The following is a 12,503-nucleotide window of genomic DNA, read 5'->3' as shown; positions in this document are numbered from 1 at the left end:
CAAAGCCATAGAGAATATATCTAATTTTTTAAAGACTTTATTCATGAGACACACAGAGACAGAGATACTGGCAGAGGGAGAAGCAGGCTCCCCCCGGGGAGCCCAATGTGGGAGTTGATCCCACGCCCCTGGGATCAGGACCTGAGCCGAAGGTGGACACTCAAAACACTGTGCCACCCGGGCGTCCCATATCTAATTATTCTGCCAAGTGACAGATTTTACAATTTTAAGACCCTGTGCCGGGCAGCCCAGGTGGCTTAGCGGTTTAGCGCCTGCCTTTGGTCGAGGGCCTGATCCTGGGGACCCGGGATCGAGTCCTGTGTTGGGCTCCCTGCATGGAGCCTGCTTCTCCCTCTGCCTGTGTCTCTGCCTCTCTATGTGTGTCCTCTCATGAATAAATAGATCAAATCCTTAAAAAATAAAAAATAAAGACCCTGTGCCTTATGTGTTACATGGGCAGCCTTCTCCAAACACGACTCACTTCTTTAGTAAAGTGTCTAGTCATTTCTATGATTTCCTTTGTTCTATTACTGCCACCACCACAAATTACTGAAAGAAAAAAACCCAGAAAAATGTATTCTATATTATTAAAGTTTCAAAGACTTGAAACATACTTATAATTCATTAGCCTGCTAATATGCAGTAAATATGGGATGAAGTAGCTTACCTTTTTTAAACATACATTTATTCATTCATGAGAGACACAGGCAGAGGGAGAAGCAGGCTCCCTGTTGGGGAGCCCGATGCGGGACTCGATCCCAGGTCCCCAGAATCACGCCCTGAGCCCAAGACAGATGTTCAACCGCTGAGCCACCCAGGTGGCCCTACCTTTGCTTTTCAAACCACTTCCAGAATTTTGCACACATGTAGAGGGGAAATATTTTGTTTACTAAAACCTGTAGAAAATAAAGATGAAAAGACAGATGAAATACTCATCACAAATCACTGCTATCTATTAAAGCAGCTCTCCAAGCATCACTAGGAGGTAGTTTTGAGTCATTTATGTCTTCATTAAAATAAAGAAAACATAAAAGGCCAAAAGCCCTCATATTCTAGAATTCAAACTCGTAAACCTTAATTACAAAGATATCTGAATTATACACAATCAAAGTTTACAAAGGTGTTCCCCCCTACCCCAATTAGTCTAAATCAGTACACTTTCAATGCAAAGAAATCTGAATTAAATGTCAGAGTCAACAAAATTCACAAAGCCAGAAGCAAGTTTAGTGCTCACAAGTTTATATTTTTAGGTTTGATAAAGATTCTTGTGTATTTTCTAAATACACAGACAAAACAGGTTTGGAAGTTTACATACATGTCTTAGGACACTTATACTAGGTAGGTAAATTACATTTAAAAAAATTGGTCTTCGTAAAAGATCTTCCCAAAGAGCTTTTACAAACAGCAGGCAGAAGAAAGCGTTCTTTTATGTTTACAGTGTTTAAAATGCTGATTCTCCCATTTCATGATGGCCTCAACCATCCCTCTCCCCTAAACCCAAAATCTTGTTCTCAATAGCCAGTGTACTCCAAATTAAGTACCCAATGCCATAAAATCCAGGGCTAAAAAACAACTTGTAAAGTGTGCTTATCCCTAACACATTTTAAACTATCTAAAACTGTTCGACTTCACTTGAAAGCAGGGATACAGCAGGAAAAAAACTTTCCACTTTAAATCCTAAAGTGACTACAAAAAAACACCTGTTAGTTCTAAGCACATATATTATGTATCATAGTTAAGTTTAAGGATCTGGGTGACTGAACGGCACAAAAACTGGGGTTCACTTCTAGTTCTTCACTTTAAAACCATCCTTTCAAAAATAAAAACGCCACGGCCAGTTAATAGCATGTGATACACTGAGGTCAGGTATCTTATTTATAGTCAGGTGACAAAACTGCTGTACTCAGAGGAAAAGAGTGATAAGGATATTTAGGGAACGAAAGATGAGGCGCTCAAATTCCTAACAAAGATGGTTTACAGGGAAAATAGGTCTCCATACACAAACTCCTTTAAAGCACTGAAATTCTATAAAATTTGTTCAATGAGGCAGCTAATAGAGCCCCCTAAAAAGAGCATGGGCTTCATTCAAAATCAAATTTGGTCAAAACCCAGCTCTACCACTTAGTAGCTGTGTTATATTGGGCAAGTTACATTATGCAAATCTCTTGGAGCCTTTCTCTTCCGTAAAATGGAGACAGTAGCACCTACCTTATTGGGAATTAGATAAAATGTAAAGCGCAAATGGCACATGTAGGCACTGGGGGAAAAAGTAGCTTTTGGAATATTATTCAGAAAAATAAACTTTTAAGTTGACAAAAATCCTAAAAATATAAAGTTTACCAAAGTTTTGAAATTTAGGATATTTTCAAACTCCTCTTCCATCACACTTTTCCCCATGTTATACTACTCCAGTCATCTTCAGGCATTTTACACTTTATTGTATGAATATAGATTTCCCAACCCTGATCCTTTCATTTTGTTTTCTCCCCCTTTCCTCTAGGTTTGCATCCACTATTAAACTAGGATGTATTAGGCCTCTATTATGTACCAGACAGTGTTTGAAGCGCTTTACGTGAATTAACTCCTTCATCTTACTCTTCTCCATCAGGATGGCTCTGCCAAACCCACCTAGTGTTTCCTCCCCCCACCAAATTTCAAGGCTATTCATTAGTGTTCAGTTTCCCTTTCCTACATTTTTTTAAGCTCTTAATTGCTAGGGTGCTAAAATAAGCAAAATATCTAGTGAATATGAAAAATGAGGGCCGATAATAATGACAAAGCGGGGACCATATGGAAGTAACTGTCTCTGAGAAGCCTAAGAATACATGATCTTAGTTTGGATGAGAGGGTCTGTTACTAGAGTGAATAGAAAAAGTTTATATTCTTCTTCATTAAAATTACAAGCTCTAAAATAGGTTTCATTTAAAATATAAGTTACAAGAGAAAAATTCAGCAAATGTGTGACACATAATTCTGCCAAGGCTCCACAGACAAAATTATGAGTATATCATTGTCACCTCTGAGACCAATCATAAGTTCTTACTATCTATCAACTTCCTGAAATTGTACTGTAAGTCAGAAAAAGAATATACTTAAAAAAAAAAAATAGAAACATCCAGTAGTATACCTTAGTACTAAAACTATTTTTAAAAAAAGACCTAGAAGGGAAAAGGCAGTCCCTTGAGATCATGAAACAAAATAAGTTAGGCAGTCAGCAAGTAGAAAAATCTGTCAATTCTGTTTCTGGTAAAATGCTTACTTTAAAGAAGAAATTTTTATATAGGCTGAGGCTAATATATTCAGAGTATAAACATTATTCCTTTGGATTACCTTTCTAAAAACAAACTTTTAAAGTATCATATTTCAGTTGACTAAAAATATAGCCAAATCTGTCACAACACAACATAAAAGGTAATGGACAATTATAGAATATTTTAAATTAACAGTAACAAGCCATCTACATCAAACCTTATTTCCAACTAAAACCAAAACAAAAGCACAACAATCCCGTAGTGTACCAAGTGTGTATTTCAATTTACTGTATGCAATCTAACAAAAATTTGGTCATAATTTACCAGATATACATAAATGATTTAAGTAGTAAAAGAAAATTCAGTTTAAAGAGAGTTAAGTTCATATCTTGAGGAAAAGTAAAAGTACATTAAGAATGTAAAGCCAAGTCCAGTTTCTATGCAATAAGTGAACTGTAGTCTAATAAAGCAGATTTAGGTGATTTTCAGATATATATCTTTTCTCTTTAATATATATTTATATATAGACAGATCTACCAATTGTAAACTATGGTTTATTTTAAAGGAGGGGGATAAATGGGACGAAAGAAATCTTTATACTATACTTACATATTCACAAAGCAGAACATTTTACGTTTAAAATACTTTTTCATTCATAGTATCTTTGCCCAACTAACGTCTACTTTGGACCCCACCAGAATTACATTATACTCATTTGTCTAGAACACTGAGAATAAGATGTACTCTTCAGTCTTAAACAAAAATCAAACCAAACTATTCATGTCAGTTTTACAGTTATGTAGAAACTACAATAAAGTTTAGATGACAAAAGATGTATCTAACCATTGTAACTGTACTTTATATCTTTGATTTATCCAAGCAGAAACAATGTCTAACATTAAACCATTATACTACCGAAATTGGAGACGAGAAAACTTGTCTCTTAAAAAAAAAATCAACCTTCAACTTTGATCAGATGGAGCACCAAAAGGATTATGTCTGTCAAAGTGTACTTTGCAATTTTTCCACACAAATAGCACAATTTAGTGACCTGATATAAAATAGGAAAATATACTCAATTTCTTTTTAAAAGAAAGCTGAAAATATGATATCCCTCAATCTTATATAATATACAATGTTCCTGATAAATGTCATGCATGTTAATTTTAATTGTGAAATGTTGCTGTGAGTTCAACAACCAGCTAATTCATCTGTCAGGAGACTAAATAAATAGAACTTCAATTTTGTATCACCCCTTGTACCCTGAAGGATTTTAGCCAACAGAACAATCGTAAAGCCTATTTTATTTTGTAAGATTTTTTGCAGACTGTTGAATCATAGTGACTACCAGAAAGACTATATATGAAGATGTAGTAACTTTGAGGAATTGAAAAAATAATTATCTATCATAATTTCAAAACACTCAATATCCCGGTAAGTATCAAACAAAAGAGAATTCACTTTTTGTGTTATTTTTAATGGTAAAAAGGGCACAGGAGTAAAAACCTGATATTTCACTTATATTGCATAACAAGCTAACCAAACTGGACATGGAGGTCAAATTACGAAACAAATCATTTTACTTATTGTTTCTATGACTTTTCTTTTGATTAGATTTCTCTTTTCAAATAGGACTGAGGTATAGTACACTGGCAAAAATAAAAAGAGGCAAACAAGAATAGTGCCAAAGTAGCAGATACTCAAAACCGAATACCATGTCAGAAGACGTCATATAATAACCATTTCAGATTAGAGCAGCAGGAGAAAGTTACTTCTAAATCATAATCATTTTAGTGGTATTTGTCAACTTCGCCACGTTAACTTTGTAACATCATTTCTTCATTTGTGAAGTAGTAAAATTCATGTCAAAAAGGAAAGGGGGAATGGAGGAAGTCAGTTAGTTCATTCCAATAAATTACCTCTCCAGTTCTTATAAACATGCCCATCAGCACAAAATTGAGAAATAATACCTAAGACTAGAGGAGACTTGGTTTAAGTTATGAAGCAAATTAAAATGGAAAAATACAGAAAAGTAGAACCAATGGGGTTGAAAAGGCCCCTCACTGAAAATCTGTATTAAAAAAAATAAAATTAATAAAAATAAAAATAGAAACAAAACTCTACTAGTACAAACTAGCCTGAGTGGTTTGATGGACAGAGTAATTGGGTCAGCTGTCACTGTAGTCTTATAAATGGATTTTCTTCATTCATGTTAAAGTGGCACATGAATGTAAGCTCTTTAAGGATAGGTACTATATATTCGTAGGACCCAAATAGTTATTGTATATCCTATAAATAAAAAATATTTTTACTTTGATAACTGACTGAAGATGTGGGGACTCCATGTAATCCAACCACAAGGTTGTTTGCTGTACAGTCCTGTGCAAATATAAAAAAAATTTTTTTTTGCTATAAGGCTTTTTGACCCTACAGTTTTCACAGCAACATAACTACCATCCAGCATGTACCATATTTTGCAAGCCTTCAAGTTCAACAATTCAAATTGTCGATTCATATTATGTCCAAATGCAGCATCCTTGAGGAGTATAGGTCAGTTAATCATCTAGAGACATACAAACATCTCCTGATTCATCCCATCGAGATGGATCATTCTGATCTTCTCCATCATCAACCAGCTCTTCGTCAGCTTCTCCTACTTCATTCTCCTCATATTCTTCATCCCGAGGGAAATCTGTGTCCTGTCCCTGATCTACACCTTCTTGCCCTCCTGGTTGTGATTTATCTGCACAGTCTACACAAACACCATAGCGTCGAGATCCATGTCTTATTCCAACACTGGCTGCTAACATGAAGATCTTCTTACACACCATACATTTGTATTTTTTATCCTTTTTATGCACCTAATTGAAGGGGGAGAAATCCAATATAAGGACAGTATAGACAATAATGCATTTGAACAATTCAAATTAAACCACCTGTTTAACAATGGTTGAATGTATACCCTTGTTTTTCTATATGAAGCTCAGTTCATAAATCATATTCTTTGTTTAAAACAATTTAATAATCCAAGTTCTCTAAATTTTAGGTAACAATGTTAAAATACCTTAAACTTCACTAACATTCAGTTTATCTTAAAGATCAGTTATATTTAAAGTTACTTACCAGGGAATGTCTTTTCACATGTTCTCTGCGAGTAAACAGTTTTCCACAAATATCACAGCTAAATGATCTGACTCCCGTATGAATGAGCAAATGCCTTTTTAGTGTTCGTCTGTATTTGGCTACATAGCTACAATGAGGGCATTTTAACTTGTTCATGATTAGAGATGATTCACCTTTGAAAATAAAAACACACACAAACACAAAAGCAATTATATATTAAACAGAAAACTTGCTATCAAAAGTTTGTCTGTCCCTGAGAATAGGGATTGTAGGACTACTAGTATTTTAATTTTTTTAAGACCCAGAACATGGAAGCTTTTAATTGTGAAAAATCATTTTAAAATTCTGCAATGTTTAGTTGACTAATACTTGCCATTTTCCCAAGTTTCTTGTTTTGGCCAAGATTCGGGCAATAATCCATACTTGAAATCGTTTGAAGCACCTGGTATCAATCCATACTTGAAATCATTTGAAGTACCTGGTAGCAGTCCATACTTGAAATCACTTGAAGGGCCAGGCATCAAGCTATACTTGAAATCATGTGAAGTACCTAATAGAAAAGTGATTTTAATGTAATTATGGTAATAAAGATATTTCTTATTAGAATAAAACAATATAGGACATAAAATTTATTATATCTATGCAATATTATGATAGAACAGCTTACTATAAATAGCTGGATAAAAATCTCTACATTGTAATCTAAAACCGAAACGTCTTCATACTTTATTATCCTAATCATAATACTCTAATTGCAGGCATCTTAAATAGAAAAACTAAAATTTAAAATGCTACCAGAGGAGAGAAAAATTTGGTAAGATAAATGTCAATATTTAATAGTGCATGGAGGCCACATGAAACTTTTTTTTTAAGATTTTATTTATTTTGAGAGAGGACAGCATAAGCAGAGGAAAAGGGAGAAGCAGGCTGCCCGCTGAGCAGAAAAGCCCGATGTGGATTTCTATCCCAGGATCCCGGGATCTCGCGACCTGAGCCAAAGGCAGACACTTAAACTGAGCCACTCAGGTGTCCCAAAACTTTTTTTATACTGTATTTCAAATATATTCAAAACAGAACTCTCTCTTAATAGTTACTTTTAATTATTCTATCACTTGAGACTACCACCCTGAAGCCCAGCTTTGGAACAGGAGAGCTCTGCATTGCCCCCAAAACAATCACATAATCTTAAGACTAATCAGTATGGGGCGCCTGGGTGGCTCAGTCAGTTAAGCATCTGCCTTCAGTTCAGGTCATGATCTTGGGGTCCTGGGATTGAGCCCCACATCTGGCTCCCTGCGGCTCAGCTGCCTGCTTCTCCCTCTGCCCCGCCACTGCTTGTTAGCTTTCTTGCTCTTAAGTAATTGAGTTTTCAATAAAAATATTAAATCTTTACCCCTACTTCATTGTTCTCATTCTTTATAGCTGATACAAAAATTCTTATGGTAAAAATAATCTATTGTTGTACAACTCACAAAGACCACTCTTCAACCATATTTCTAAACCAAATATAAAATACTTATACCATTAGCAATTTTTTGTACAACGATAAAGTCTTCAAAATTCAACCCCTCTGGTAACTGCTCATTTCAAAAATTTTTGTAAATTCTTTTCAACAGTTGGGAGAAACCACCTTAAGGCAATTTCTTTTCTTCAGAATTAGGGCTTAATTTTGGTCAGTGCATACATATTATATTCAGAAGCTTCTGAAAGCCTGAGTACTTCTAGCCACCCCCTGCCCATTAATTTAAGGAATTCCAATGCTATGAGAAGTTGAATCAATGAACATCCATATTCCTTTTGTGTGCCTTTGACTAATGTTAATTTTGACACATGTACTTTCTCTGTGAACACACACTTTTTATGTATTATTTACTCATCACTTTACCTCTCAATATAGCAGTTATTTTCTAGAACCTTCTCCTACATAACCATAGTACTTTATCATATCCACGAAATTTAAAATTGTCAAACTATTATTTAACCCATACTACACAAATTCCAAACTGTTCTTCAAATGTCCCCCTCTCCCTTTTTAAAGATTTTATGTATTCATGAGTGAGAGAGAGAGAAGGGGGGGACAGAGAGAGAAGCAGGCTCCTTGCAGGAAGCCTGATGGGGAACTCGATCCTGGGACTCCAGGATCACGGCCTAAGCCAAAAGACGCTCAACCGTGGAGCCACCTGGGTGTCCCTCAAATGCCCCTTTAGTCATTTTAGAACTCTGGTCAGTCATCAAGATTGACCATGCATTTTGGCAAGTAAACTATGTAGGTGATGTTTTGTGCTGGCTAGTGCATTACATGTAGAGGCATGGTATCTCTGCTGCTTTCATTATAAAGAAATCTTTTCCTCTTTGTTTAACTGAAGTTATCTGGGATGATAGGGAAACCATGTGAATATACTATTATAACAGCCTTTTGCATTGTGGGATAGCCGATCAACAGTGGCTTAATATCCATGGATGATTTTTTAAAAGATTTTTTATTTATTCATGAGAGAGACAGAGAGATAGGCAGAGAAGCAGGCTCCCTGCAGGAAGCCCAATGTGGGACTCGACCCCGGAACTCCGGGATCACTCCCTGAGCTGAAGGCAGATGCTCTGAGCCACGCAGGTGTCCCTCCATGGATGATCTTGAATTATTTCCTGTGGGGTATTTTTCATTTCTGTCATTATGTATTTATTAGCTTGGCATTTTTCTCTAAAGAAAGTTTTTCCCCTTCTTTATACTTACTTTGTTCTCTGGAATATTTATGGATTCTCTGCCTCTATGTGAAGGATACTTCTCCCGAAGTACAACTGACAGAAACATCACTACTATAGAATTAACGTTTTCTTTAGATTACCATATTGTTATTTTACATCAAAGCCAATTAAAATACGTTAATCAGCCAACTGGATAATTACCATTTTCATCCTATGTATATACTAGCAGGAAGCCACCAGCCCTATTAACTTAATTACTTTTGGTACTTAAGAATTTGAAATGCTCTAAACAAATGGCTCTCCCAAACAGTAAGAAACACCCATCCATTTGTATTTACCAGGTTTCCAAAGTCTTATCATAAACATAGCTACCATGGATCCAAAGTATTTTCATATAATACTCTCCCTTAAGGGAGAGAAACTGCAATAGGTCCTTAAACATGTACACAATCACTTCCCAATCTTCAAATCCTCTCAAACGTACTCTTACTGTACTTTTGTAAATCCTACTGTACATACCAGCATCACCTCCATCCTGACTGGAGCCGGCTTCTGCCAACAAATTTGTATTCACATTCCTATCACAATCTGGCCCTGAGAGTAGAGCACCATCCAGATCTGAAAAGGAGATGTACAATAATCTGTTACTTACAACCAACCACACTATAACCATCATCAACCACTCCCTGCTTGGTAGTTTCTTATGCAACTAAATAGAAAATTATCTATCTGCAAGTTATAATACCTACTACGTGCTTAACGCGATTAAGGCACAAAATCAGACATGGTTTTCAGCCACAAGAACAAGCACACACTCGAGAGAATAGTGTACTGAATAGGAATAAGCTTTAAGAGGCAAGGTGAATTAGGTTACTGGCTATGTGAGCATGTGCCTCAATTTCCTCATATGCTTCCAAATAGTTCAGATTTGATTAAAAAAATCAAGTCAGATAATCCAAGTCAAGTGTTACAAATTACAGTGTTTGGCACCCAATGACAGCTGCTACTGTTACTAAGCACATGTATAAAATGTTACTGTTTCTGTATTGATTCAGAAGTGAAAAAGACCAATTAAAGCTAGAATAGTAAAGGAAGATTTCAGAGAAGATTAATTCCTTAATCTTAAAATATGGAAAGGATGCAGAGAGGCAGCTTAAAACAAAATACATACTAATGAGATGAATGCTTTTGGTTCCATCTGTTAATTTCTTTTAAATCTGTTCATCCCTTCTATTTCATTATCACTGCCTTAATTCAGAGGTACCCATCATTGTTCCCTTGGATTAGTGAATTACTAAAATAGTTTCTTGGTATCCTTGCTTCAAAACATAATGCTCGTACTTCTGAAACACAAATCCTAAATCTTCAACAGTTCACCAGAGCTTTTAGGCTTGCCCTCAAATTCCTTAGTTTAGAATACAAGGTCCAAATATTTGGGTTTCTACTAGTGAATCTAGCATCATCCCATTGGTACTATCAACTCTCTCAAATGTATGTGAAGAACATTTTTAAAATGCCACTTTTTATGGACAATCTGTCATCTCCCTGTTACTTAAGACTCATGTTTGATATTACCACCCCCACCACTCTGGCTTCCCAACACCAAGATTAAAATTTTTAAAAATTCTGTTTACATAAGCAGGTATTGAATTCAAAAAATTGGTGGGCAAATGAAATAGAATGACACTCAGTAATGGTTCTAGTGCATAGTTTTAAAACCCCAAATCACTTAATAGATCTAGCACTTATGTTCTAAGAGACCAGTTGGATTACATAATAATGGCACAGTAGAAGGAGATCCTCAAGCAGGCATAGACAGGTCATAGAGTGCTACAGATTATGGTGAGGATTTTGGCCTTTACTCTTAAAAGTAGTAAAATGATTTTTTTTTATTTTTATTTATTTATGATAGTCACAGAGAGAGAGAGAGGCAGAGACACAGGCAGAGGGAGAAGCAGGCTCCATGCACCGGGAGCCCAATGTGGGATTCGATCCCGGGTCTCCAGGATCGCGCCCTGGGCCAAAGGCAGGCGCCAAACCGCTGCGCCACCCAGGGATCCCAGTAAAATGATTTTTAAAATGGCATTAAAAAAACTATTCCTGGGATCCCTGGGTGGCGCAGTGGTTTGGCGCCTGCCTTTGGCCCAGGGCGCGATCCTGGAGACCCAGGATCGAATCCCACGTTGGGCTCCTGGTGCATGGAGCCTGCTTCTCCCTCTGCCTATGTCTCTGCCTCTCTCTCTCTCTCTCTCTCTCTGTGTGTGACTATCATAAATTAAAAAAAAAAAAAATTAAAAAAAAAAAAACAAAAACAAACTATTCCTGGTATCATATGAATGAATTAAAGGAGGAAAAGGAGATATAGGGAGACTAGTTAGAAAGCTCTTATAGAAATTCAGCTGAGAACTGATGGTGGCCTGGACTTGGTTGATTGTAGTGGCAAATGGGAGGAAAAGTAGGTTGTTTGAAGCAGAACTAGTAAGTGCTTGGTAAGACTGAAAATGGGAGAGGCAGTGTTTGAAGGCAGGAGTGAAGTTTCCATCTTATACCAATGGCAGTCAGGGAACTCTGAAAGAGGACCAATTTTAGGTAGTTAATATATTTAGTCTGACAGACCTTAAGAGGTAGTTTGGATAAGCTCTAGATACTGCCTGAGACCTGGTCTCAGCTGTCACATCCCAGGTGTGTGAGTCGTGAAGCACGTTATTTTGCTTCTCTAACATAGTGGTTCTCAAAGTATAGCTCCTAAATCAGCAGCATCAGCATTATCTGGCAACTAGCTAGAAATAGAAATAGTTTCAGGTCCCATCCCAACCTACTGGATCAGATACTTTGGAGGTGGGGCGCAGAAATCTGCATTTTAAAACACTCTCTAGGTGATTCTGATGCCTACTAAATAAAGACTGAGAACTGTTTTATTGTAAAGGCAGGGAAATTATCAGGAAAAGAGCTATGCTGCTTTTAATTTATTATTATTATCCAAGAACCAAATGAGATAATAAATGAAAAGTGCTTAGCTCCTTGCTTGGTATGTAACAAGGTCTCAAAATTTTAACCTTTTTTTTTTTTTTCACTTAAGCTCTGAAGTGGAGAAATCAATACCAAAGGCTATATACATACAACGCTTAAGCTGGTGATAAAAATGAGTTTTCAGGATGCTTGGTAAATAAGGTCATGTAAGTAAACAGATGGTGACCATGAAGAAAAAACTGTGACCAATAAATTGAGGAATCTTAGCATTTAATAAACTGTAAAATGATGCAGAATTTAGGAAAAAAGTATTTCAAGGAAAATTCCACTCCAACAATGCTGCCAAAAATTTAAGGTAAGGATTGAAACATGCATTACTTTCACTCAATAAATGCTGAGCACCCAGGAGGCCAATGATGAGGTCAGTGCAACTGACTCTGGTAGATCAGTGGGGCA

General features: G+C 36.3%; 1 protein-coding gene across 2 annotated transcripts in view; it reads right to left on the bottom strand.

The window, feature by feature from the left end:
* Nucleotides 1-1,222: 1,222 nt before the first annotated feature.
* The window catches only part of ZBTB10 (zinc finger and BTB domain containing 10), a 32,878-nt gene continuing 21,597 nt past the window's right edge, over nt 1,223-12,503 (bottom strand). Inside the window, exons 3-6 of one of the 2 annotated variants that reach the window (XM_025433529.3) lie at nt 9,597-9,695; nt 6,853-6,924; nt 6,375-6,547; nt 1,223-6,112 (exon numbers count right to left, since the gene is read on the bottom strand). In XM_025433529.3, coding sequence (XP_025289314.3) covers nt 5,807-6,112; nt 6,375-6,547; nt 6,853-6,924; nt 9,597-9,695 — 650 coding nt within the window. In that variant the 3' untranslated portion in view covers nt 1,223-5,806. Of the gene's footprint in view, nt 6,113-6,374; nt 6,548-6,747; nt 6,925-9,596; nt 9,696-12,503 lie in introns of both variants that reach the window. The other variant, XM_025433528.3, reaches the window with a different exon arrangement.

Source organism: Canis lupus, chromosome 29 (assembly GCF_003254725.2).
Source record: "Canis lupus dingo isolate Sandy chromosome 29, ASM325472v2, whole genome shotgun sequence".
Classification (NCBI taxonomy): Eukaryota; Metazoa; Chordata; class Mammalia; order Carnivora; family Canidae; genus Canis; species Canis lupus.
This window is presented reverse-complemented; position numbering and strand designations above follow the sequence as displayed.